This window comes from Melopsittacus undulatus, chromosome 4, assembly GCF_012275295.1.
Source record: "Melopsittacus undulatus isolate bMelUnd1 chromosome 4, bMelUnd1.mat.Z, whole genome shotgun sequence".
Classification (NCBI taxonomy): domain Eukaryota; kingdom Metazoa; phylum Chordata; class Aves; order Psittaciformes; family Psittaculidae; genus Melopsittacus; species Melopsittacus undulatus.
Window position 1 is genome coordinate 19,327,033 of NC_047530.1, and position 27,946 is coordinate 19,354,978.

The 27,946-nt window shown below is 42.9% G+C and overlaps 1 protein-coding gene across 1 annotated transcript in view; it reads left to right on the top strand.

Annotated features, from left to right (window-relative positions):
- SYNE2 (spectrin repeat containing nuclear envelope protein 2) overlaps positions 1–27,946 on the top strand; it is a 166,728-nt gene that overhangs the window by 124,605 nt on the left and 14,177 nt on the right. The window contains 10 exon segments of the mRNA XM_034061427.1: positions 605–759; positions 1,077–1,218; positions 2,406–2,500; positions 4,724–4,958; positions 6,401–6,595; positions 7,312–7,437; positions 9,285–9,440; positions 13,085–13,243; positions 14,259–14,425; positions 26,261–26,423. Of these exon segments, the coding sequence (XP_033917318.1) occupies positions 605–759; positions 1,077–1,218; positions 2,406–2,500; positions 4,724–4,958; positions 6,401–6,595; positions 7,312–7,437; positions 9,285–9,440; positions 13,085–13,243; positions 14,259–14,425; positions 26,261–26,423 (1,593 nt within the window).

A 27,946-nucleotide genomic window follows, 5' to 3' on the forward strand; every position in this document is an offset into this window, starting at 1 on the left:
ACAACCTTCTCTTCTCCAGGCTGAACAGCCCCAACTTTCTCAGCCTGTCTTCATATGGGAGGTGCTCCAGTCCCCTGATCATCCTCGTGGCCCTCCTCTGGACTTGTTCCAACAGTTCCATGTCCTTTTTATGTTGAGGACACCAGAACCGCACACAAGACTCCAAGTGAGGTCTCACAGGAGCAGAGTAGAGGGGCAGGATCACCTCTTTTTCTCAGAGCCTTTTCTTCTCCAGGCTGCACAATCACAACTGTCTCAGCCTGTCTCCACAGGAGACGTACTCCAGCCCTCTGATCATCTTCATGGCCTCCTCTGGTCTCATTCTTAAAGGTTGAATTCCTTATGATGTTCGGAGCCCCAACATATGGGTACCAGCACTTGAATATCTGTTCAGTACTGTTGGAAAAGTGGACATTGTGTAAGGGAATTGTGGATTTTTTGTTTCCTATAGCTGAAGTTAGACAAAATGGTTTGAGGGTTGGGTGAGCATTTGGATGCTTAGCATTCAGATGCCTCCTACAGAAGAGAATAGGCTTCTGTATTTCTTTGAAATGCACAAAAGGCGGTATTTTTTGCAATTAATTTGGCTTGTTTTTACTTCCAGAATCACACCCTGAAGCTTGCTGCACTTTCTCCAAGCATAGAAAGTTTGAATGAAGCAAGCATTAGGTTGCCACTCAGTGACTTCACCCTGAAGAAAATGCAGAGTCTGATTCGGCAGTGGAGTCAGAAAACAGCAGCTGCTCTGGAATATTGCAGGTCTGAAATGCAAACACAAAATCACCACTAACCATTTCTGTGAGAATCAAAACCAAATTAAAGCATGGGAAGTCTTGCGATGTGTTCTCAACTTTCTCAGGAGCTTTCCAAGCTGAACTCTTGCCCTTTCAGTAGCTATCTGTATTCCAAATCAATTGGAGCAAAAATCTGGATATTCATAGGAGAAAGCAGCAAAGTGCCAAACAAAACCCTACCATGTTATTATTACCAACTGCACCATGTTAGACCATGTGCAAGCATGGGCAGAAGAACAACCACCAACACAATAGTTTCTGATTATTTCTTTTGTTTTACAGCATGGAAACTCAAAATGATGAAAAGAAGTTCTTTCAGAAATGTGAAAACTGGATAAAATTCCTAGAAAAAATGAAAGAGACATTAAAAACAAATATTCCAGTACAGTTTGAAGAACTGCAAGAGCAGCAAAGAGTGTATGAGGTAAAGCTAACTCCAAAAATGGCAGCATCTTGGGGGGAAATCACTAAAAATGCTACACCTTTTGAAATTAGACTTGGGCAGAGTTTTACAGAGCATTTCACTCTTGAAATGTGGCCTTGTACTTATTCAGAGGAAAACTTTGAAATGTGAAAATCATTTTTCAAAATGGATGGCTCTTTTTTTTGCAGCAATTAGACCTTTAGAAGTGCATCCTCAAGTGCTGTGTCATGGAAGTCCTAGATTTCTCCAGCCATGTGGTTGCTTGCTTGTCTGCCTGTCCAAGGGCACTGAAGCCTGTAGCAACTAGCTAGGCAGTTTGTTGGCAATCTGGCAGGAGCCTTAACAGTTTCTGGAAGAGTTGAATTTAAAACAAAATGTTTTCACAGCATATTTCCATTTTGACCAGTTGTCAGATTTTGGTGGAAATCTGTTTCTCTGGCATTTTCCTAAACACTTGCTAGTTGTTAGTGTTTCACACGTGTATGATACTATCCATTCAGAGGAGAAGCTGCACTGCATGCTAGTGATAGCATGTGGATGCAATTCTAAGCAAAGTGTCTGTCTACAGACTTTGTCCTAGTGGTGGGAGGGTGGGAAAGCAAACAAATTACAGAAGAAAAATAGCGTAAAACCAAGTTGTAAATGGTAAGCATGAACAGTTAGGGTGAGCTTTGTACTGCCGCAGTGGAGCATAGCTTGACACTACCCAAAGCGCTGTCGCTAACTCCATGGGATGTAAGTGATGTTAGTGATACTCATTGGGGTCTACAGAAAGTTATTTTGTCTCTTTTACTTAGACTTTCCAGATCAATTCAGTCATTGATTTCTAGAATAAACTTATGCTTGTTGTGATAAAGAGTAAATTCAAACTTACAGGTAGCTTTTTTAATACCTTTTTTATGGATTTCTGTCTAGATTGCATTTCTCCTGAATGAATCCAGTAAACTTTAGGCATCAGATTACTTACGCAGCTCCTGGTGGGTTCTGCTATTGCATATGTGCAAATTCCTCCTGCTGTCCAAAAAGTGTGGAATCTTTTAGGATGTATTTGATGCCAGCTCTTGAAAATAATAGAGCTTTCAGCATTCAAAATTAAATAAAAGCTGTTTCTGTAGAGGAGCAGAAACAGCTTTCACAGCGGAAGTTGTTCAATTAATAGATAAAACTTGTTTTTATGGTATTTTCAGATGCTGCAAACTGAGATTTCCATAACTCAGCAGACATTTAATTCTATCATAGCAAAAGTTTTACTCTCCTTGGAATCTGGAGAAGGAGCACAAAGGTAATCTATCAGTTTTTCTCACTAAGATCTCGGTAATTTAGTGAATATGCTCTCTTCCTTGGACATATTGAATCTTTGCTCTCATGAGGACATAAACCCAAATTCTTGAGTTGGTTCACTCTTTAAATAACTTCATAGCACATTTTGCACAGGTGTGAAGAGATGCAAAGATGAAGAAATGCTGATGCCCTGGCCAGAATGCATTTTGGATTGTAACTAGATGTTCTGCCTAACAAAAATAATTACTCCTGAACATGAGGCTTCCTTGTCTACTGCTACCCTGCAGTTGTTGAGAAGCTACTTTCTTACAGAGCATAATGAGAATGCTGCATATGAAGGAACCTTTCTCTCTTCTAGACTTCTACTTTTTCAAGTGCAGAGGTCTGAGATTATCCACGTTGCCCCTGGCACACATGATAGGGCATTGAGTCAGCAGCACACAATCCAAACCATATGGTAACTAAACCTGGTTTTTATTGGTATGATCTTACACTTTTCTTTCAATCAGTGTAGAGTGAGAAGTGGCAAGTAATTATTGTGAGCAGAGGTTCAGCTGCCTTAGGCGTTCCTGCCGTGAACACATTACCTCTCTCTGACAGAGCTTGCTGATTCCAGAGATGTGGCAGGACATTGTGTGTGCTCCCCTTGACCACTTCAGTACAAAAACCATAGCTTAGCTTAAAGCTGCTAGGGAAGTCATAGAGTCATAGAATGGTCTGAGTTGGAAGGGACCTTAAGATCATCTAGTTCCAACCCAACATGTTTCATTAGACCAGGCTGCTCAAAGCCCTGTCCAACCTGGCCTTGAACACTGCCAGGGATGGAGTGTTTACTTCTTTGGGCAACACATTCCAGTGTCTCACCACCCTCACAATAAAGAATTTCTTTCTTACATCCAACCTAAACTTCCCCTGTTTAAGTTTGAACCCGTTACCCCTTGTCCTATCACTATGGTCCCTGAAAGAGTAGGACTAAGCTAAGCAAAGGTGCTGGATTTTTTCATGGAAGCTAGCTCCACAAACATAGGTGTTTGTGTAAGAGCTATTCTGGGGGCTAGGGCCTCCTGCAGAGGAGCAGAACTGATAGATGAGAGTTGTCTTAATCACTCCAGCTAGATCTGCTGGATCTATATACTGAGCTGCATCAAAAGGAGCATGACCAGGATGTAGAAGGAGAGGTTAGCCTTCCCCTCTGCTCTCCTCTCGTGAGGTCCTACGTGGATCATTGTGTGCAGTTTTGATGTCCTCAACATAAAAAGGACATGGAGCTGTTGGAGCAAGTTCAGAGGAGAGCCAAGAGGATGATCAGAGGACTGGAGCACCTCCCGTATGAAGACAGGCTGAGAAAGTTGGGGCTGTTCAGCATGGAGAAGGCTGCGTGGAGACCTCATAGCAGCCTTCCAGTATCTGAAGGGGGGCTACAAGGATGCCAGAGATGGACTCTTCATCAGGGTCTGTAGCAACAGGACAAGGGTAATGGGTTTAAATTTAAACAGGGGAAATTCAGGTTAGATATAAGGAGGAAGTTCTTTACTATGAGGGTGGTGAGGCACTGGCACAGGTTGCCTAAAGAAGTGGTAAATGCTTCATCACTGACAGTGTTCAAGGCCGGGTTGGACGAAGCCTTGGGCGACATGGTCTAGTGTGAGGTGTCCCTGCTAATGGCACGGGGATTGGAGCTATATGATCTTAAGGTCCTTTCGGAGTGCAACCATTCTATGATTCAATGATCTAACCATGTTGTAGAAGAAGCCATAAAACGGCTTGAATGGGTCCAATAACAGCACAGAGCCTTTTCACTTTGCAGTCAGGTCCCGCTGCTGTAGGATACAGTGATGGCTGAACTCCTGCTTACAGCCTCATAAAAGCAGAGATGAATTTTACAGCATAATCACAGACGTTGTCTTACTTGCATTGACCTTCTTGTTCTTCAGGGAAGTGTTTAGTGCTTATTGTTTCTGTGGTTGCGGTACTATGTATACTGCTGTACCACAACAGCAGGAATGACTTGCATTATCCATTGTTGTATCATATTAAAAGTTTTTTGAATTGCATAAAAGATGAAATACAGAGAGCAGAGGTGAACTTAGGGTTGCACAGAGCTTTTTGCGTAGTTGAGCATCATGACTGGAATACAATGTTGCAAACGGAAATCCATCACAATTACTGTAAAATGCAGCCTTGAGATCAAAACATGTTAACACTCAGCATTTGTCATTTACAGAACAGAGTTTATTTCCAAGCTCACATTGCTGAAAGAACAGTGGCAGAATGTCATCCGGATGGTTCAGCAGAGGAAGGTGGATATTGATGTACGCATGAACCAGTGGCAGCTCTTCAAGAGTTCTCTGCAGAGTCTCAGCAGACTTCTTGATGACACAAACAGCTTCCTTGTAGCTGTGAAGAGCCAGGACTGCTATAGCCTTTACCAGCTTAGAATTCTAATTTATGATTGCAAGGTACTGTATTTATCTCTTCATAAATCTAAAATACGTGGGTTTTTCTCAGACTGAAACAACTTCTGTCCAGTAAGGTGAAAAAAAAAAAAATAATTGCATGCTTTATGGGGAAAACCAATTGCTGACATTTTGTCTTAAAGCTGAGCACAGATGAGAAACAGTGATATTGTGAAAGACTCATTATACCAGGAAACTTCCTGGTCATTTAGTAGCCTTGTATGCTTTAAAAATATTACTGGTATGAACATGGAAATGCAGGGTGCTAGGGAAATTATGCAGAAACCCTGGTAAACAAATACCCTCTAGGTATGTGTGGATCTTATTGACATGGCTGCTGAATGCAGGCCTTGCAGTTTGCCTGAAGGAAGCAGAAACATGCGTGGCAGGATGGGCTATATGGGTCCTGTGTGTGCAGGGATAGGCAGGAGGAGCCAGGAGCACAGAATAAAGCACTTGGAAGGGGGTCTGTCCTTGGAGCCACCACTCCAGGATGCACAGACCTGAGCAGCAGTTCTTCAGAGCATTTGAGTTCTGCATTTTACATGCAGTGAGGAAAAAAAAACACCAAACAACAAAAAAACCCAACATTCTCCTTTGTTAATTTTGTATATTTTGGATTTCCATTTAATTATGCACCTTTTTGTTTTATAGGGAAGTAAAAACAAGCAGTGAACTTTTTGGTTGCTAAAAGCAATCTAAAACCCTTAAAAATATTTTACTGAATGCTACTGGCACAGTTTGAGATTTACTGTGTTCCCACACTCCTAATGTTGATGGGTTAGCACATTACCAGCATTCCATTTGGTACTTGCCATGTTTATTTCATCTGTATTTTTACCTGCTGTGGGAAGATGATTTTCAGTAGATTTTACAAGTTAGTGTTCATGCTTTTCCTTCATGAGAAAAGCCATAAAAGTCTTCTCCCTCCTACTCCAAATTGGCCTTCCCTCCTGTTGTTGTTTTGCAGAAAGAAACAATTATCATATCTGCTTGTGTTATAGACCAGTTTGCGTTTCAGGCAAAGTATTAATGATGGCTTACTTCACTTGGAACATGTCATGGTTAACAGACTTGTTATCTCTGAAAAAATTGTGTTAGTTGTTGATGCTAGAGGTAATAGCAGAACTTAAACAGGTTTGTTACTCTGAATAACTCTTACAACTGAATTCCCATCTTGTAATTGCTCCAGTTTCACTCTATAGATTCAGTCTGTGAAAAGCTATTGTAGAGTTTTATAAATAAGATTAAAAACAATCTTGTTTTTTCTGAAATTAAAGAAGCAGATAGGAAATTATCTATTCATTACTGTTTCATTAATGTGAGCAAATAGTACCTTGAAACTCCCTTTATGTGTCTTCACTTGTTCCCAAGTGAAATGCCAGGAGTGTGCTTCTAAAGCTTGCTGAGAAAAGCTTAGAAACTTTTTTATTTCTCTTTTAAAGGCTAAGGCAGTGATTCTTCAGAGGTGGCAAGCCATGTACTCCTTAGCTCTTGATGTTGGGGAGAAGTTGCGCACTGTCTCTGATCCAGAGACCAGCACTCTTCTCCAGGAGGAGCTCAGCCAGTTACAGCAGAGTTGGGGGAACACCCAGACCCTGCTGCAGGAGAAGATAATGCATCTCAGCAGCACCATACAGGTACGTGATGCCCTCCCCAGGGAGGAGCAGCACCTGCTTCTCTGGCGTTGGGTCTCAATAGCTGCCCTGCCCCACTGTCCTCAGGGCTGAGCTCTCTAGCAACAAGGCAAATGCTGAACTGCTGCTTACAGCAGAGGGGCTCTGAGAGAAGTGCCTGTCATATGCTATTAGGGCTTGCGGCAAACTCGTCCCCTGGTCCTCCAAAGGAAATGGGTTGGCATCCATTTTTTGCAGCAATGGATGTACATGCTTTGATTATTCTCATGATCCCTGTGGCCTGGAGCGCTTTCCTGTCTTGGGATGTGAAGCCTGAGCCTAGAGGGTTTTGATAGTCCTGTTGTTGCACCTCTAAAAAGAAGGGTAGCCATTTCCTTAGAGCAGTAAATTTTCTTTTATGGCTAACAACACACATGCTGTCATCAGTACTATCCCAAAACTAAAGACTATGCTTAACACCTGTTTGGTGGGACAAAACAAGATGGGCAAAAATGCTTTGTAAGCCAAACCTAAAATACAAGAGAGGGTTCAAGTTCTGTAAATCCATGAGTCAAATTCTTGTGGGTGGTATATATTGAAAAGAAAATGCGAATAACCAAGGCACATGATTGTTTATTTAAGTGGGTTGAAGAGGCTATTTTGCAACATATCCATATGGTTCAGTATGTCATAATGAAGTATCTTCACCTTTTATAACTTCCTTCGATCTCCTTGAGCAGATATGGGACTGCTGTGAAAAGCAAACGAAGGAATTAGAAAGCAGGCTGCAAGAGCTAAAGGAGAAAGTAAAAGATCCACTTCCAATTGAACATGAAGAGCTCTACAAAGCCAAGGAACACATGAAGGTATCAAACTGCCTTATTGTATTTAAATAGATGTAGTATTTGCAGGACACCTGATCCCTGTAAAATCAGTTTTCTCTCTTACCTGTCTTTAGTGACAGTGCATTTCTCTCCTTTATAGGATCCTGACTGCTGCTAATAAGAATAGTAGTGTTTGGATTTTATTTTTCCTGCTTCTGCTCCCTTTCCACAGTCTTAATTTACAAAATAAGCAGTTCCTTAAACAAAAGGAAAAAAGCTCCTGGTCTCAGCTCAATTGGCTGCTGTCCTAGTGGCTGAAGCTCCCTTTTTGTTTTCAGTCCATTTTGGACAGGGAGCTCCTCAAGCAGGAGACTTTGTATGTCTGCAGAACACCATGCACACCTGTGGGATCTGACAGTAATTAAAGAGAAGGAAAATTAAGAGTAAGGAAGTGGCAGAAACCCTGGCAGCCCATAGTGCACCCTGAAAATTAAATGGCAAGGAAAGTAATTCCAAGAGGTAGGAGACATTTTGTCTGGTCAGTCTTTCATCATCCTTTTATGAAGTGAATTGTTGACCTATGTAGTGGGAACAAATAAGCTTATTAATGAGCCAAGGCTTTGAACTCATTATCAGCTGTCTGAAATCTTCTCTGTGAGTTCTGGCAGCCTTTCCCACAGCAGCAGTCTTGCTGTAGCCCTGAATTATTTGAGATGGCAGCACACAGCTCCTGCCCCTGACTCTAGTAAGAGAAATTCAGCTGTATAGGCATCAGGGTCAGACAGTGCCACTGGAGTTACTGCTCTTGAGTGTCACAATATATTAAAAAAAAAGGACCAAAATGGCTTCGGGGGGACCCTCTTTCCTCTCCCTGCATTTCACTCTTTTATGGAATAAAGCTGTTTTTCTCTATAAGCCTGGACCTTATACAAAGCTTATACAAAGTCCTATGAAATTCCATTGTTAAGTTCAATTAATGCAGGGATTCAACTCTTGTCAAGATATATAAATGCATATTTGCACATCCATAGGGAGTGATTTGTTGTGAGCTCCAGTAAATTTTAGTCTCAGATTGTGAGGTTTTTTTTTTCCTCCAGTGTTGAAGCAGATCAGAGTTTTTATGATTTAGGTAAGTGACAGGCTCAAAAGACCTCTAAAAATGCTCACGGGGCTTGGACCTAGCACACTTCTCCTGATACAAATACTCACCATTTTTGCCCTCTAAAATGAGACAGATCGGATCCTCTGTAGGAGCTGTTTTTTGTTAGAGGAACCAGTGATACTTCCCACCTACTGCTTTGCAACATGAGACCTAGTACCTGGTGTGTAGAGTACTGTGCTTCCCAGCTGTGTGCAGTGGTGTCTCTGCTTTTTAGGTGACAATTTTAACACTTACAGGAAAGTGCACAAGCTTGTTATAAAGGGAGAGTCGGAGAAACAGCGGAGGAAAGAGATTGCATTTCTGTGAATGAGCAGTTCGAAATCTCCACAATCTGATAGAAGTGCCTGTTAAATCACTAGAGAAGAAAACCAATTTTACTTTATTTAAATGAATAAGCTGAAACTGGGGGGAAATGCAGGTGGAAAGCAACTTGGCCTAAATAAAAAAAAAGAAGTCGGCGCATTCCTTCTGGGATGTGACACCCCAGACGCTGCCCTGGAGCACGTGAAGCTGCAGGGATCAAACAGTGGGGGCTGCCGCACATTTCAGCAGCTCTGCCCTGGACTCCGGGGGTTCGTAGCCGGCCTTCAGCCCACTGGAGAGCCTGCATGGGCTGTGCACATTCCCATCCTCTCCTCCCTCACGGTCCCGGCAGAGGATTAATGAGCAGGTTTGGAAACCAGAAGAGCTTAGTGCCAAGGCTTGTTCTGGGTGCGTTTCCATGCAGGAGCTGGAGCAGTCGCTGGCAGACTGGGCCCACAGTATGAAGGAGGTGCAAGCCCGGACGGTGCAGCTGGCGGACTGCGTCCTTACCGAGGATGCGTCGGTGCTCAAGGAGCACGTTGAACATCTGCACAGGCAGTGGGGAGAGCTCTGCTTGCGGGTAAGGCTTCCGCCTCCTCTGGGATCTTGTAGTGGGACGTTCACAAGGCCTGGCAGCAAAGGGGCAGCGGGTTAGCAGGCAGGATTTCTCTTCTGCAGTCTTGGATGGGAGCACGGTCTCTCGTGGTGCTGCTGACCAGGGCTGAAGTTTGCCCTTATTTCCTGGACCTAGACTGCTGGGATTTCTTCTTTGCAAACCCTTTGTAACTAATGAATGCCTGAATTGCACGGAGCTCTGATGCAGCTGTTTACCGAAATAGGTGGCTTTGTTCTGGGCTGCCAAAGTGGGGGGAGGAGGAAGGGAGGGAGGGGAGAGGGAGAAATACAGGAATTGCCTGAGGGTGTGAGGCAGGGAAAGGAATACAATCTGATGTTAAATGCCAGAAGAGCTGATAAGGAAAACTTCAGTGTGTTTAAATACTGGCTCCTTGGGTTTAAACACATGAAGACCTCACTTGTTTTTTTCTGTAGCAGTACAATACTGTGAAACATTTGCATTCTTTGTGGCTTGTTGCTATATTACACTTAATTTAGCGCTGCATGTAAAATTGCTGGGGAACATTTACCAGCAAAGTCACATGAACTTGATTCAGGACTTTATTAAGCAGTTTGAATGTGTGTTTACTTTGCCCTGTTAACAGGATTGGAAGAAGTAAAATACTTCGGAGTCTTAAGTTAGGCTGGATGGCTCTACATGCCCACAAGCAAGACTCTTGCCTCTTACTCACAAGTCAATAGCTTTTATTTTACACTTTGTAAAGCAGTAATTATGTGAGTTAGCATTTCGTGCCTAAGCCTTAATTGGCCAGAGGTAAAGCAGTCTTGGTGGGAGTATTGCCAGAGTAATGAACAGCTGTGCTTATTTCAATAACTTTGGTGTGATGAAAATAGTGATTTGGGTTAGGTGTTTGGATTCTGCTTTGCATTGCAGTGGGAAAGAAAAATTAATGTATTTGGCTTAAACTGGGCTTTGCCTTTATCTACAGCCAGCTTTTTCTGTGTTGACTGTTTCTGAACTCTGAAAATAATTCCAGAGACAACTCCCCCCTCCTGAGATAACAATTTTTTTTTTAAATCAAAATACCTGAATCATTTTCCTAAGGGAAATCTGTGGTTGAGCCTATAAGTGAGAGAACTTCATTGGATTTTTTGTCAACTGCCGATGCCATTTCAACTGTTGTGAGCAGCTCTGAAAATTAACCTATCTTTTGCATGTACCCCACTACACTCCACCCAAGAAATAATTTCCTGAAGTAATTTAAAATTCTGATTTTATTCAAAATTTCCATTTTAATTTCCTGAGGGCACAACATTTAGTTAGGTCTGACTTGGAGACAAGAAAAGGGTGACATTAATGTGATTCTGTTAGGCACACAGAAGTCTATAGTGGGAGGAATCTGTTCCTTGCTGGAGTGGAGGGATGTGTTGAAATGTTTACACAGCCCTGGTGGTCCTCCCTGCTCAGCCTGCACTGATGCTGAGCGCTAGACACCAGGGTATGGAAGCAGACTTGATGGGTTGTGCTGCTAGCATGACTGCTTTGTTTTGGCTAACAAAATAGAGGAGTCAGGATGTATTGTGTGATGAAAAATCTGCAGTATAGATTCAGAGAGGTGAAAGCTGTTTAGAGTGAACCACTCTGCATCTGTCACAGCCACAATAGCAGGGCAGCCACATGCCTGTGCCAGACTGGGCAGGGACGCATGTTCACTTAGTGAGCATATGTGCTCAAGTGATTAGTGTTTACATAGCTGCCCTTGCAAGGTACATGTAGGTCAAAGATTCAGCTACTTATATCAGCAAGTACCCTGTACTAACGAACACTAGAGTATAGGTTGCACCTGACCTTGATAGTATTTTAGCCTGCCTTGGGAATGCTCAGATTGCTCCTGCATCCTGCTGTGGGTACAAGATGGAGCTAGTACCAGAGCACCTGGTCCAAGGAGAAAGTGCTCAAAGCAGTGGCTCAAAGGGGCCATCTTCCTAGAATCTTGTCTGGGAGATTTTTCCCAGTTTACCCCCAGTCTGTACTTCTTAGCCAGCTAGAAGGTGCTTCTTGCTCATAAAATTCTGCTTTGTCTGTGCTTAGCAGATAAAAATTGAGTCAGGATTGTTTCAGGATTGTAACAATGGTTTTGCTGACATGCATAGTGTCTTATTCCACTGACCAAGTTAACTTGTCTCGGCACATGGGAGATTGGGGGTTGGAACTAAATGCACTTAAGGTCTTTTCCAGCCCTAACTATTCTTTGATTCTATGCGATGCTGCAAGTAGTAGAAGAAGGATGAAGGGTTTACCCTTCATACCTCTGAGGCTGAAGGAAAGAGGGAGCATCCCAGAGCAGAGGCCTTCTTAGGGAGGCTTTTTGAGGTCCCTGTGGTCTCCAGGAGACTTCTTCCCATTCAGAACTTTAAAGATTATCTCCCTGCGTCCCAAGACAGTGCTTTCGGCTCATCTCTTTGCTTAGACCAGCATTAAAGAGTCAGAAATCACTTTCATTCCCCATTCCCTGCTTAAAAAAAAGTAAAAATTTAAAGGACAAAAGCAATATCTTGGAAGATCACTTGGTGCCTCATGTTTTGATCCTGGTGTTATGTGTTCTTTCTTTCACGCTTAAACTTGACCCTGAGGTACAAAACAGAGATTAGCCTAGCAGAATCACTAATGGAATTTTGAGGAGTCACATGTTGTATATGGTGCACATGAGATGTGAAGAGGGAATGTTTCTTGCCATTGGGTGATTGAGTGGCGATTTATGACCAAAGCAAGGAAAATGCTCAGTCTTTACACAGAGTTCTTTGTCAAGGGTAAAGGGTTAGTTGTTTGTCTTGTCTTATTTTAGTAGAACTTTGACCATTTTTCACTTCCTTTGTCCCATATGTCTTAGTGCAGGAATCCATCAAAGCAGGTAAATGAATAAAAATGTGTTCTTTAAGACCCCTAGGCTAAAAACAAGTACTGTTAGCTAGTAGAAGAGTGACCCTACTTCTTTCTGAGATGTTGGAGCAGTGATACTAACTTTGGTGATTCAGGCAGCATCAGACCTTAATTTCTCTGTCTAGACAATTTGTTTATCCATCATGGCAAATGTAATTTTGATGGAAAAAAATCCATAGTTCTCAATAAAAAGGATAGATTTTTGATGCTGGTTTTTTGGAGGCTCTCCAAGAACTGTTGAGCAAACAGAAAGAGCGAGGTTTTTATGTAGAAAAAATAATTGCAGTCAGTACTTGCAAAGTTTCTCTTACAGTTGCAGAAAAATAAGAACTTACCTAGCTGTTATTTCTCTTGTGTTATAAATGAGACCGTGCTAAACAATATGTAGTAGTTCCTTGTTTGGCATTTTCAGGTTTTCACTGAGGAATATTTAAATTGTTATATAAGCTCATTATTTATAAAGCTATCACTCAATTTAATTCTTGTGAGGGAGAGAATCTGGCTAGTCAACTTTTTGCCCTGCTATCCAAAATAAGACACAGTTAACAATCTGCTTGCTGGCTTTGAAAAGAAAGCTAGAGATATTTGATAACTGCTCTTGCAAAATGGAATACTATCAATGAGGACTAGAAATTAGAAGGTTTATAATTGCTGATTCCTTCCTGAGAAAGATGTTGCCAGCAGCTGATGTGTGTGTTTATCCATAGGTGTCTCTGCGTAAGCAGGAGATCGAGGACAAGCTCAATGCCTGGATTGTGTTCAATGAAAAGAACAAGGAGTTGTGCGCCTGGCTGGTACAAATGGAAAGCAAAGTATTGCAGACTGCAGATGTTAGCATTGAAGACATGATAGACAAATTGCAGAAGGTAAGTAGTAATGCCACTTTTCTTCAATTGCAGTCTGATAGCTCATTATAAAGACACCATTCCTCATTTCTTCCTTGGCTCTCAAAAGCAATGCATGATATAAAACCAGTATGTACAGGCTTTTATGAGAAGATGAGCTTTTCTAGGATCAGCTCTTACCTTCTTGATGTTCAGACTTGGAGCATAATGCAAAACAGAAATGCTGCCTGACTGCATTTAGGCATGGAGAGTGATGGGGGGGGGGAGGGGGGGAGGGGAGGAGGGGGTTGGGTTGTTAGGTGCCAGACGTACATACAGTGCTGCTCTGAGCTTTCCCTGCTGGTGCTCAGCTGTGTCCTGGGAGGCTCTCACTGTTCTCAGCACCTCCACCCTTGTCAGCAATTACGGAACTAGTAGTCAGAGAGCAAAGAAAAGATGGAAGGATGGGGTAGGTGTTATGCCAGACAAACAAGAAGTTAACACAACCAAAAAGAAAACCTAAATCTTACCCTTCTCTTTGGTAGCCAGTGTAGTTAGGACTTTTTAATACTCTTGTATTAGCTTGATTTTAAACAGAACCATTATTTTGTCACAGTGTTCGTCCCCATGGCTTAAATGTCTCGATATCTAATCCCAGGTTCCTCTGGATAATACCAGCAAAATAAAGCCATCATTGACTTGAACTTGGGTTCTTTTGAGGTAGCTTGATTGAAAAATTATGTTAAATCAGGAAAGCAGACATGAAATTAGAACATTAAACTGCTATTTTTAGGAGTACTTGCTCCTGGCACTTGCAAGACTTTAAGCTGCTTATGTTTTTCATAGTGGCTTCATTGTGAGAGTGCTTTTCCACTGAGGTTTGGTTTTGTTTTAGTTTAAGTGAAATAGTTGTACATGCTAATGTAGAAACCTCAGCCGTGATAAGCCAAACCTGACCTCAAATCACACACATGGGAAAAAAAACTGATAGTTTTGTTTTGGTTTTGTTGCTTTGTTTTGCCCAGGAATTAACCAGTGTTTGTGTGTATTTTATCAGGATTACATGGAAGAAATAAATCTGTTCAGTGAAAATAAGCTTCATTTGAAACAAATGGGCGATGAGCTGATAAAGGCTAGCAACAAGAGCCGGGCTGCAGAAATAAATGATAAACTCAACAAAATCAATGATCGCTGGCAGCATCTCTTTGATGTCATTGGAGCACGGTAAGAAAATCATTTTCGATGTTTTGTATGAGATAAGTTAGAGGCCAGTGCTCTTGACCATCAGAAACAGACTGACATGACTTCTCAGTTCTGTTGAAATTTATAGAGTCAAATTACACTGAAGTTAATGTTTTTTTGTTACAACTAGTTGCTGTATTATGACACCAAATGTCTTAATTTATTTGATGGTTAGAGGGCAAAGCATTAAGAACTCATATGTAATATAATTTTAATGGTAACTGCCTAAAAAGAAGAGTCAAAGTGATTTCTTTGTTGCATGTGCTGAATTGAAGCTTCATTTTAAGGCAGTGTGGTAAGAGTTCATTTTGGCTCTTAGGAGAGTCTCCTGTTTTAAGACAAGCCTGTATTTCACCCTGTGTCTGAATGCAGAGAAATTTGAGATAGACTCCTGGTCTACCTCTGTAGTCAGTCATATTTATATAATGATAATGTTCCTTTCTTACATTCAAAAGTGCATGAAATTTCATTTAATATTAGTGCTATTTCTTTACTCAGTCTCTTTCCTAAAAGCAACTGGAAGACCATGCCATGAGTTTATTTTTTAAATTCAGGATTTTCTGCATGATCAGGAAATGGAAAATACTATCAATTGAAATTAGAACAGAAACCAGCATAGTCTAAGCAATGACCTCTTTCTAAAGGATTTAACATCTTTATTATAACTGACAGAGCTAAGAACATCGTGATCATTTTAGTATTAGCCTTACTGAGATGATGCCATTTCACTGTTATGTCTGGGTTTTTTATCACAGCTTGGGAGGAGGATGCTGGGTCTCATGGGCTGTCTAGGTTTATTAGCCAGAAATAGTAAGGTTAACATCAAGTTAGTTTTGGTCTAAACTTCTCTCTGAAGGTTTTGCTTTGCCTGTAACCACCCTCTCTGAACCCTCAGAGACTCTCTTGCTTACTTAGCTTTTGGGACAGATAAGGCGGGTGGTTGTGCTGTGTACTGCTGAGTGTGCTGGGTCTTAATCAAGAACAAGATCTGAATGAAAAGTGACACATGAGCAGTGAATAATTAAGCACAGAAGCTGCCTTCTTAAGATGTAACACTTAGCAGATAGTCTCACAACAGTTGTCTCTAGGTGTCTTTGTGTTTGATACGGTGTAGGAAAGAGCCTCTCTTTTATAAGAGCACTTTTTCTATTCTGATATTAGGGTAGCATGTCACTTTTCAAGCACTTTTATGATCATGTTCTGCTGTGTGTTAGTTTTGAATTGTAGCAATTTTAAAACACAGATCAAAAAATGCACCATTTTAAAACTGAGGTAAACATGGCGTATTTCTAGTAATCTTTAGGAAAATGCGCTAAGGAACTGATAGAATATTTAAAGAGAGATCTGTCAGTCTTAAGTAGTCTGTGACAGCAGAGCACTTGTTTGTCTTAAATCTTCACCTTCAGACGAGTGTAGGGTGGTGCTTTGAGGTACATTAATGTGGATTTGCCTAGAGCATCAACATAACTCCCAGTATTGCATATCTAAATGGATATTGCAGCTCTTGGAGAGCTGGTGTGATGCTTTATGCTTGTTCCCATGTTCTTAATCCCCAAAAAAGTCTGGAACATGCCAGTTTCTCCTTGTGATTTCCACCAACTTTGTGCTCAGGGGCAGAGTAATGAACTTGGAAGGACTTGACAAATTATGGTTTGAAGCAGCTTCCTCAGTGGTCCTAGGTTATCAGGCAGCCCATTGGGCTCTGATGGTCCTCTTGGCTTTAATACTCATGGAGGTTCAGCACTTTGCAGCATGGTTGTAGCACATCTCCTTCCTCATCTAATCTGTCTTGCTTGGGCTTGGCTTGCAGATCAGCTGTTCTCAGTTCCTCAGTCATCACGAACCTTCAGGCTAGACACTCACAATAGAATCTTTGTATGGTCCTAAAGGTTTATTTTGCCCTGTTTACAACCTTCCAGCTTTTTGTTTCAAGATTGCTGCCGTAGTGGTGGTTTGAAGGAATTAAATTAGGCTTCAGTTGACTGAAATTTACACCTCAGTCACAGGTATGCTTTGGGGTACTTGGGAGGAGGATCTTCCTGTACTTTTGGGTGGCCTTTCTTAAGTTCAAGTACTGGGGAGGAGGCAGCAGTTCTACCAATCACTGATGTACCATAAGTTGGGCCTCTTGTGGGAGCAGAGCAAAGGAGCCTTGGGCTGGAGGCAAGATGAGCTGTGAGGATGGATTGTAACGTCCCATGCTGACAAACTGTCTCCTTCTTCTTCAATTTGCTTTTGCAAAAAACTTTAAAAAATATAAATATTGTATTTAAGTTGTGTTTAAAAAGCTCATGAAAATAGAGTGATGGCAGAATATCATGTTGGTTCCATTGCATGAAACTGTCACAGTCCAGACAGCCTCACACCATCTCAGAACTCCACAGTCACCAGTTTCATACGGTGGATAGAATGGGGGGGGGGCTCCAGGGAGCTCAGAGCCTGTGGGACATGGTACAGGGGCTGTGAAACCACTGCTGCCTGGCAGAAGAGAAATTGCAGCATTGCACAACTGCTGCTGTAGCAGCGTACTGAGCACTGCTTCATTTCTGGGGGAAGATGAAAGAGATGGAGGAGATGCTTCAGAGCAGGACTACCAGAGGGCTGTGGAAGCTTTGAGGCAGCTGAGGTAGGAGAATGCTGCCTGGAGAGAAATGGTTGATTTTGACTGTGACAGGGAGGCAATCTTGTCTTGGTCCTGACGAAGCTACTTGTAGAAACTTATTTTTACAGCACCTCCATGTGCTGTGAAATGAGAAGGTGGAAAGAGTATAAAATAATCTATATCCATAATGGAGTCTAAATGAGATTTATAGCTAATATCAATTCTGTGGTTTCTGATGTCTCCATGACTGACCCTGAAACCTTGAGTAACATTTTATGTTCTCTGTAGCGCAGCATATGGCTGTATGACAACAAACATGAAACCAAACCATTCTTGAGCCAATACAGAGTATTCCTCCAGACAGTTCTTTAGACCAATAAATGTCCTGGGACAGATGGACAGACTAGGTGAGCTCTCCATTTAGTCCCTGAAGTGATTCTCATAGTTCATGGTGACAAGTTCAGGTGGGCCATGTGGTGGCACTTGCAGGACTTAACACTTCCATTATATGCCTGTGCTCTGCTTGTGTGGTGACAGAAGCTTTGCTGCATGTGCCGCAGCCAGAGGGTGGCTTGGTGCAAACTTGGAAGTCTCAGAATGTTAATTCTCATTGGGATAAAGTAACCATCAAGACATTGACATGCCTGGAAAGGAGAACAAATGAATTTCTGTTCAGCTTGCAAGATACTCTTACCAGCGGAGACTTCTTATGAAGTATCTGTTGATAGAGCAGGAATGCAAACATGCTAACAGGCAGAAAGGGAGCATTGGGCTATATGTAAAAATGGACACAGCAAACCTCTTTTGTTCTCTTGTCACCAACCTCACAGCAGCATTCTGTCAGAAGAAACTGCTGCATGCTTGATATGCATTTGGTATACAACAGTAGGAGAAAAGAGTGCACGTGCTGCATGCGGGTGATAGACAGTCAAAACCCCTTTGAGTAGGATTTACATCCCCAGCCATGAAGTAATGGGGAAGAATTGCAGGGAACTGTGGTGTGCATGGCCATGTTCCTCAGTGTACTTCCCTGGCCCATTCACCACTGATACCAGCTTCCCAGCCCCACGCGGAAGTATTGCCTTCTGTGTTGATGTTTGCGTGTAGTGCCTGCTGGCAGGCTGGAGGAGCATCCATGTGTTATGGGAGGTTGTGTGCACTGCCTGGCATAGTGAGTGCAGTGTGTTGGGATTTTGCTTGAGCCTTCATTAAAGCTACCAGCTTCATCTGGGGCTTCCTCCAGGAGAGTTGGGTCTGCAATAATGTCTTTACAGTAACACATGTTGCATTTCTGTACCTCGAGGCATCTGGCAGCTCTTCTCACTGCTGCTAAGCTGTGGATGGGGGATGCCATTTCTCAGCTGTTCTGGCTGTGGGAACTCTGATGTGTTTTCTTTACTTGGTGGGTCTGGTCCCTGTTTTCAGCCTTGTAGAGAAAGGCACATTTTTTGTGTACATAGGAGGAATGGGTTCAAATGACCCATGAATGTGAGCATGAAAACACAGGGAAGCCAGCAAGGCCAGATATGCCTACTCATTCTGTTAAATGTTAATCTTCAGCAGCTAGTGATTAGAAGCTGCCAGCCATCGTTGCAGTATCCAGAAATCTTAAACTGCCACAACCTAAGCCAGCCCCTTCCTTCCCACGTGGGAGATTCATGGTGTTTTCAGCTGTTTTCCTGCATACCCTAGCTGAAATTCCCAAACAGCCTGAAACTGCAGGTTGCAGTAAAATGGTATGGAATTGAAGTTCTCCAGTGACACCACTCTGAGCTGTGCAAGGGCTCCATGGAGGTTTTATTTATATAGCTACTGCTCTGTGCCTACCCTTCCTCCCTGCACTACACTGCAGCTGGGCTGCCACTCCAGCAGCAGCTGGCTTCAGCTTGGTAGGCACAGCGAGCTAGCAGGTTCACAGTGCCTCTCGGCTGGTCTTTCTATTTATTTTCCAGCACATTGCTTATTACCCTTTGGCAGGGCAAACACTCAGGCACCACGTGTTTGTGTGTTGTCTTACCCTGCTGTAGCTCACAGTCAGTTCAAAGGTCTTTTTAAATTGCTGCAATCAGTATTGCATGGCAAGGGAAGCAAAGTATGCTGCAGGGAGGCCCCCAGGTGAACGTTAACAGCCATGTTCAGCAGAGTTGTGCTGGTTTGTGTCAGTACCACTGTAAAAATCTCATTCTTGTATTTATTTTGGTGGGGAAAAAAAGTAAAATATCCATATGGTTAAAGTCTCATTTGCAAAGTGCTTCATTTCCTTCAGTGTTCTCCAGGCTCCCTGTCCTTTAGGGATTATGCTTTTCCTCAGTGCAAAACCTGTGACAGAATTCATTATCTCATTAGGCAGGATGGTTGGACTTATTTTTGTTATGCAATGTGTGCCGAGGTGTGCCAGCAGCAGGGTGAGCTGGCTGTGTAAGGGCGGTCCTTGTCTCCTGTGTGCTTTCACCATTCCCAGTGCCTGCCTGTCAGGCTGCAAGTGTTATTTCCCCATTTTCTGAGATGTACCATTTTGAATGTGGGTTTGAATCTCCACAGGCCATGATCAGGTTAAACTGCCGAGTGACTGGGCATGATTTACCTGTGCAAATGTCTGAAGCTCTCTCAGTTGTGTGCAGGGTCGTCCCAGGCACTTTTTATCCTGCCATATATTGAATGAATGATTGGCAAGCCAGCACAAGTCTGTGGAAAATCACCTGAATACTGAAAAACCTTTGCATTTTTGGTGGGATTATCATACTTCTTTATTTTTTCCCTGATACTGCCTGGGTGGGTAGTGACTTTTAATCCAAGGTTCTCAGACTTCCGCCTTTTTTTCCCACCCCGTGATCTCTGGCAATCATAACACAAATCATGACATTGTGTTTTTCACAAATGAATGATGACATAAATGAAGATTACGGGTTATTTTGTCCTCCAGTATAACAAGCTACTTGCACTGGAGGCCTTCTGCCTACACTGGAAGGTTAAAGAGAGGACAGGTTAGTGTGTGGGAGATTTAATTCATGCTTAAATACCTGGGATACAGTGGAAAAGGCGTGAGAGCAGAGCGCAGGGGAAGTAAGGATATATCTGTGTGCGTGGTGCCTATGCGTGGATGTACATTTTCTCGTGGTGTTTTGGGCTCGCTTCAAATTGACTCTGCTGCAAATTATCCGGGTCCGAGGCTCCAGTCCCTCTCTCGCACAAGAATGAGCACCACATCTACCTTTTTCAGTGCTGAAGCCTCCAGCGTGCAACCTTTCTGTCGCCAGCTGCAGGCAGCCGTTCAGCTGCGTTTCTTTCTGTGCTAATTCTCTTGTGTCAGAATAAAGCTTTCGTGGCTTTGTTCTGAGAAGGGATGCGGCCATTTGCCAGGTAAAATACCAACCCAAAACGCAGGGGTTAAAACTGGGGAGAGCTACAGTGTCTCCCTACCTCGGGGGTCTGGGAGGAGGATGACGGGGCGAGCCTCCCCCCGACACGCGATGCTAAAGCGATGAATAAATAGGGCATCTGTGGAGGAGGGGTTTCCTCTTCCATGCTGCCGTGGTCGCACAGACGGTTGGTCCCCCTTGCAGCTTGGGATTTGCAAGCTGAGGAATGGTTTTTTCTTGCAAACCGTAAGTGCCATGTTGGTAGGCGGCTGCGGGTGCGGTCGCGGTCGGGTTAGGTGGAGCAGGCATCGCTGGCGGAGCGGGTCTGGCCTTGGCGGCGGGGGGGGAGGGTACCGATGCGCCAGTGGCTCTCTGCGATTCGCCTTGGACAAGTGGATGTGGGGGAGATGCGGCACGTTAGCAGGAGGAATAGTGCTCAGACGCCTCTCGCTTAAAATCAGCCGTGTTTAGGGGGTTTGCACCCACGGCGGTGGAGGGCTGCAACAACCTTTTGGGCTCCCTGGCAGCGTAACATGAGAAAAGCCTCCTCTGGCACAGCCGCTGTTTGCTCTGCTTACTGTGCTAACACAGCCCACAAACACTGGGGCTTCCTGTCATTGTACTGGGGCCCCGTGCTGTACAAAGAAACAGCCTTGCATTTTATATGAAGGCCTAAAATTTGCCTTTGACATCACCTCTCCAGATCAGGTCTTTTGTCCCTCACATGGTTAAGCTCTGCCAGCAGCTTACTGAACAAAGGTTTCCTGGTCTGTGCATCTCATTTGCTTCATGGGATGGTAAACAATCCTATCAGCTGGCAGGGCAAGTTCAGCTCCTTTTCGGTTAAAAAAAAAGTGTATGTGGTATCGCCTTCTGAAGATGTTTGTGCTTGTGAAGGGGAGTTTGGAATATATGTCAGGATGTTTTTTATCAGGCACTAAAATTTGAATGTTACTTTTTACCTTATTTGAACTTCCCTGTACCTTCTAATGCAGCATTTTGACAGCTAATGCAATGCAATTTCCAGGCATTTTGCAATTCTTTGTTTGTGTGAATACATTTCAGTGAACCTGGAAGTGCCTTCTACTCCTATATACTTCCTGAGTAGTTAATACAAAATATTCTGTGTATTTGTGGGGCTGTGTGGCGATTCAGCCTGAAGCAGCTTAACGCATTTCTCTTGTAACCCAATGCTGGCAACTTCATGGAGAGTATTAAGATTCAAATCCAATCTTGAGTCAGGTCAGTTAGTCCTTCTGTTCACTTTTGCAGCCAGCTTTTAGTTATAATCTAGTTATGTTATTTTTCTGCCATTTCTATTTTGGTGTAAAGATTCAGACATTTAGAAATTGGCTCTTTTTTTTTTTTTCTTTTTTGGCTTATCCCAGGCATCTTATGCATGTGTCCAAACACTGTTTTGAATCAGGATATCTTTTAAGCTAGGCCCATTGTAAAGTGCAATAGATGTTTGAGTTTGTTGGGGTTTTTAGATTAGTGGTGATATTTGTTAGAGTTTTTCAGTTGTTTTTGTTTGGTTTTGTGGTTGGTTTTTGTTGTGTATTTTTTGGTTGGGTTTTTTTTTTTTTTTGCTTCTGTGGACATGTTGAATGGTGGGTTCTCATTGGAAAGTCAACTGTAGGTAGGTAGTTCTTCATTCAGTAATAAGTCGGTTTTGCCTGTTTGACCAAGTAACTTGAGAATAAGACTAGAGGAAGAATTCAAGCAACAGTGGTAGCAGCCTCTTCAACTTCTGGGTAACTGGGAGGAGCTGTTTCCTTGAGCTGCTGCACTTGAACTTATATTGCTCTTAATTCAGTGTGTGTTGTGTGATTCTTTACCTGGACCTGGGGGAAGATTTTGCCCCCAGGCTTGGAGGCTTGCACTGTGCACCCCCTCCAAAGCTCCCAGAAGGTCTGTCTTTCTGAACAAATAGCCCTTTCAGGATGTATCTCAGAGGAGCTGATGAGGTTTCTTTCATGCAAAGAGCAGATAATTTGCAAGAATCCCGACGGGGTGCAGAAATGCAGCTGAGAATGGTTGTTGGGAAATACTTTTGTGATTATAATTAGTGTGGTTTACATTTTTCTTTGAGCTGTAGTCTGACAACTTGCAGCTCCCTGTGGCTTCTTTTGCTTCAGTGTATAGAACCCTACCACCTTACCTTGGGCTCTTTGTCTGCTGACTGCAGCAAGAGCAGATCAGCCATTGTGAGCATCTGGACATGGCTGCCTTCCTATCAACACACTGCACTAATGTGAACTTCTGTTAGGGTTTTATTCGTCTCTGGCTGCTTAGCTCAAGTTTGAGATTAATGATTTAGAACATTGAGGGTGGTTAAATTACTGACAAATGGCATATTCTATCCAGAATATGTAACAGATTAAATTACTAAATTACAATGGGGAGTCTGTAATGGCAATTGCTAGAAAGTAAATACAAGGTTACAGTGCCAACAGTGTTGCTGTCTTTGATACTGTTGCTTCTAGTAACACTAGTAGATAAAGCCCAACCTGTTATGGTAGTATCAGTAACTTGGATTTTAGAGTGATGCCTAAGCCAAAACAATACTCGTGGGGATTCTTTTGGTGCAAACCCCTCACTTGGGTTATAAAACTCTTGCTTTTTAATTTATTCCATGTGCTGTCAGTCATAGAGAAATTTATTTATAATTAATATTGCTTTGTTTTTCTTGGCTACTTTCACCTACCTGTTCTCCAATATGCAGACTGAAGAAAGATATCTTGCAACCCCTTAGTTTTTTTTGTAATACAGCTTCATGATAGCAAAGAGGTGGACACAAACAGAGAAGGGAGTATAGGGAAGCAGTAAACTGTTGCCTCAGGAAGTCAGCTGTGGCATCAGATGGTCCCAACACGTTCATCTCTTGCAATTCACCAGAGAGACATATCCAAAGCACTAGTGAGGAATGTCATAGAATGTACAATGAATAAATTGTCACTGGATACAGCCAGGGAAGGACAGCTCAGCAATGGAGCCTTGCTTTCCTCCTGACTGGCCTGAAGTCATGCAAAGTTAACAAAGCAACAGCATAGGTGTTTGGCTCAGGCTTTTCCACAGGCCTGGCTCTTCTAGTGCTTCTTCCCTTCAGTGCTCAGTACAGAGCCTGTATCCTTCCATCTCTCCAGGGACAAAAGTTCCCGAGTCACATGTCTTTGGTGGGCCACATACCCTGAGGAGTCACAGGCCCTGTTGAGCATCATAACCAACTGGTGGGGCAGAAGCAAGGGATAGGGTGGAGAAAGAATTTGTTCTCCCAGGTAAATTACTGCCAGCCCATGGTAGCACAAGAAAGTGCAGTTACAGTTACCTGAGTATGACATGTTCATTGAGCACCACTTAATAGAAGCAGAGCCAGGAGCAGGAAGACTTATGTAGCAGCTGTTTGCTTGGGAGACAGATGCATTCTGCATGCAGGGTTGAACCTGGGAGCAGAGCTCTGAAAAGAGCTTGTTAAGGAAAGCAAGAGCAGCTAAATGCCTTTCTTATTCACTGGCTTCCTCTCTTGTCAGCTGCAGCAGTAGAAAGTACTGTCAGTGCACAGGGGCAGAAACAGCTGCTTTGCACTTTACACCAGTATCAATGGCTTTGTGATTGCAAGGAGCAAGGTGGACCATGGACTTCTGTCAAATTCTTCAGGCTGGCTTGCAGGGTTGCATCAACCAGACAAGACTAATTTTATGTTTTAGAGTGTGCAGAGTTGCTAAATACTTGCTAGGAGTCCTACTATAGCACTGTGCTCTTCTCACCCTCCTTGTAAAACAACTGAAAGTACTTACTCATCCTTTTGGAACAAAAGGCAGGGGAAGGTGCCTCCCATGCTGCAAATCCTTATGAGACTCCAAATTTGCTGGCCTTACTCAGTACCTTCACAGTAACCAATAGGACTGAAGAAGTCCAGCAGGATCATTTCCCACATATCCTCCCTAAGTGCTTTACCTTAAATCAGGTCTACCTGATGTGTGTATCCTCTTTGATTACCTTCAGGTTGCTAATAAGATGGGTTGTTGCTTAGCAAGTGACGTATTCATTATGAATTTGCTGTCCTGTATTTCTTCTGTCATTGTACTGTATTGTGCAATAGGCAACTGCAAAAGCCACTCTGTTACAGGCAGTTTGTATCCCTCTCCTCTAAAACTTTCTAGAATAGTTTGGCAGCAGGCAGGATGGTGAGCCAGAAAATGATTTTTCTTACAAAGAAGGGCCAGGACCAGCATCCAGGTACCTTGTCAGAACACTGCTGTCTTGGTGTAATCCTTCACTGCACTAGATGAGTTTACATCCCCACCATGATGCTCCAGACCTAGCCTGAACAACACTGGTATTGCCAAGTATGTTAAGGTTCATCAGACCCCTAGTGATAGTTCCCAGCAGAGGCGACTAATTAATGGAGAATGTTTTGGCCTTTTCACAGAGCATACTTTTTGTCCTGCACTTAGATAATGAGGCTAATCTAGGTAGTTGCTATACTATGCAGTAACTGAGGATTTAATTCAGAAATCTGCATTTTAAAAATGACAAGCAAGGTCCAAAAATCCCTCCTAAGGCACAGGGACAGAACTAAACATCAGAGGGATGCAAGCAGCCAGAACAGCACAGTGAAGCAATGCTGGCTTAGAAGTGGGTTCTCTCTAAGGCAGGCACGGAATGATTTCACCTGACTTAGCATCTGCAGTGTTCATGTTTGTAGTACTTCAGGGTAGACCATTACAGTTCATGGAGACAAGTACATGGTTTTTGGTACTGTTCATCTCATCTAGTGATTTGGATGTTTAATACAGCTCTGATGGAAATCATGATCTAGGTTATTATATTTTTTTCTCCATTAACTACAAAGTCTAGATGGCAAGCTCTGATAATAATCTGAAGTCAGAAGAGAGAAGCGTCATCTCACTGTTGTGCTTTTTAGTGATTTTTGTTTGGAATTGCAATAAATGAGAATTTCGAGGAAAGATCTGAGAGCAGTGGGGTAGTTTTAACAGATATTCTTCCAACACATGGGGCTGTACAAAGTGTACAAACATGCTAGTCGTATAAATTAAGGGGCTGGTAAGGGGTTTTGACAAGGGAATATGCTGCAAAGGCTGGGAATAAACGCTTGTCTGCCGTTTGAGACCTGTGCTACAAACGGCTATAAGAAAAGCAAATGGTCATAATGGTTCATTTGCTTGTCTCCTGCTCAACTCTGGTGCTTGGACGTTCTTCCTCTTCAGGACTGTTTGGGGGTTTTTCTGTTTTCATTTTCACCCGCCAGGAGAGCCTGGTACATCTCCACACATTTCAGCATGTTATTTAGAAGAGCTATAATGTTGTGGTGCTGTAAGCTCAGACCTTTGTTCAGGCCTTCTCCTCCCTTGTCAGCATCCATTTGACCAGGGTATTGGACCTGTGCTTTGGGAAAATACCTCCACTGGCAGAGCAGTACCTTGCTGATTTGAGTGGGCCTGTTGGTTACTGAAGAAGACACTGGATATAATTCACAGCAGAATAATCAGGCCGTAGATACCCATCTTAGTTTAACTGAGGCATGTTATGGTATAAACTCCCACTGAAACAAATGTCCAGGAGCTGCCTGAAGAGCTAACTAGCATGTGAAAATGCACTCTGCTCATATAGTTTCATTAAAGAATTCACAGAAGAGCTTCCTGCAGCTGTAGAGCAGGGCCCTGCTGAGCCAATTTAGGTAGGTTTTGACTAAAACATGGCTCCTGAATTACAGGCAACAGATTGGTGCAACAGTAAGTGCTTCATAAAGCCATGCCTGTCATCACCTTCTGCTAACATCATTTCCACTTATTGCAGATTTTTGTAACAAAGTATTCTTACTGGTCTGCTTAGGGTGAAGAAACTGAAGGAGACATTCGAATTTATGCAGCTGTTGGACAAAAACATGAGTAACCTTCGCACCTGGTTGGCCCAGATTGAGTCTGAGCTTTCCAAGCCTGTGATTTATGATATCTGTGATGACCAAGAAATCCAGAAGAGACTGGCAGAACAGCAGGTAGGAAATAGCAGCAACCAGAGTAAATGAGCCAAAATGCTGCTTATTACATTGGTCCTGGTTTAAAATCACCTGTTTCTTTTCTTTAGCAAGGTCTTCTAACTGTTTGCTTTTCATGGCATATTCCTGCCAAGATGCATTACATGGAAAACTTTCATTTGCTTGCTGTAATTTCAGTATGTTGTTGACTTATCCCCCTGCATCTCCTCCTCTCCACCCAAAGAAAACATGGAAAATACAAACAAAAGCATTTTTACATTTGCTCAGTTAAGTACAGCAGGTTTCATAATGGATAGGCAGGGCACAGGCAGTGGACAAAATACATGAGGATGATTTAGGCTCACAAGGTGTGAGTGCCAGGTCTCCTGCAAACTAGCTGTGACAGATTTAAGTGCTGTGATTTGATATTGATATATTGCCCTCACTAGCTCAGTTCTCTTCCACTACTTGCAGGCAACAGAGCAAGCTTGGCAAAGAAGGATGTTTAAGTTTTGGAGGGTGGACTTGTGCAAACACACCTTTGACTGAGGCCTTATCCAGTAAGCAGGCCTCCGATAATGACCTCAGGGATGGGTGAGATGGTGCATGAATCCTGCAGAGGCATAAGTGTGAAGCAACCTAGCACCGTTGAGTGCTGGTTGAGCATGTGTAGGCATTTGTCTGAGACAGTGGCTTACCAGGGAGATCTTCAGATAAAACTATCCTAGTTTTAAATGCTGGAGATGGCAAGGGTTGGCCACAGCTGAATGTGCCAGGTATCCAGCCAAGTGGAAGTGTGAGATGGTTTGGATAGTCTTGGAGTAAATGTGTGTCTTTAGCAGCCAGGAAGAAAAGAAACGAAACTTCTCCAAAGCACAGACTTGCTGGTGGAGGAAGCCTTTTCTCAGGGCTGTGCTGCAAATCTGCTCCAGGTCAAAGTGCCTCTGTGGGAAGGCTGAGAACCACCTGTAATCTTGCCCTTGGGTTAAACAAGAATATTTGCCCTAAAAGCAAGGATCAAGATCAAAGCTGTCAAGCATGGAAGCTTTATGGTCTGCCTTTAAGAACACCTATGGGTGTTCTTCCCATCATTCCCATCTTCCCTACTCTCCCTGCTGCTTTCATGTATAAGGAAAGATCCCTAAGTGACCCAGACCTACGGGCAATGTTCCATGGTTGATATGGCTCTCCATGTATTCATGTCCCATACATCATGGGAAGGGCCAGCTCCTCTGCAACAGAAGTTGAGACGGCTCCCACCAGCTCCACTGCAGGAGTTGGTCACAAACCAGAAGCCTCTAGTGGTTTCACCCTGCATTATGAATGGTCCTATAAAGAACAAGAAAATATTTTCTCCCTATCCAAACCTTTTGCATTCTCGAAGGCTGTGATAAACTGCCAGGTTGAGAAGAATGTTAGGCACAAAGGAACTGTGTCTGAACTGTTTTATTATGAATGTTCAAGCTTCAGCTCGCTGTTAAGAGCCATCATTTGCTGCTCAAAGCTACTTACTGCTTTGTTGTTTGGATTGTTTCTAACACACC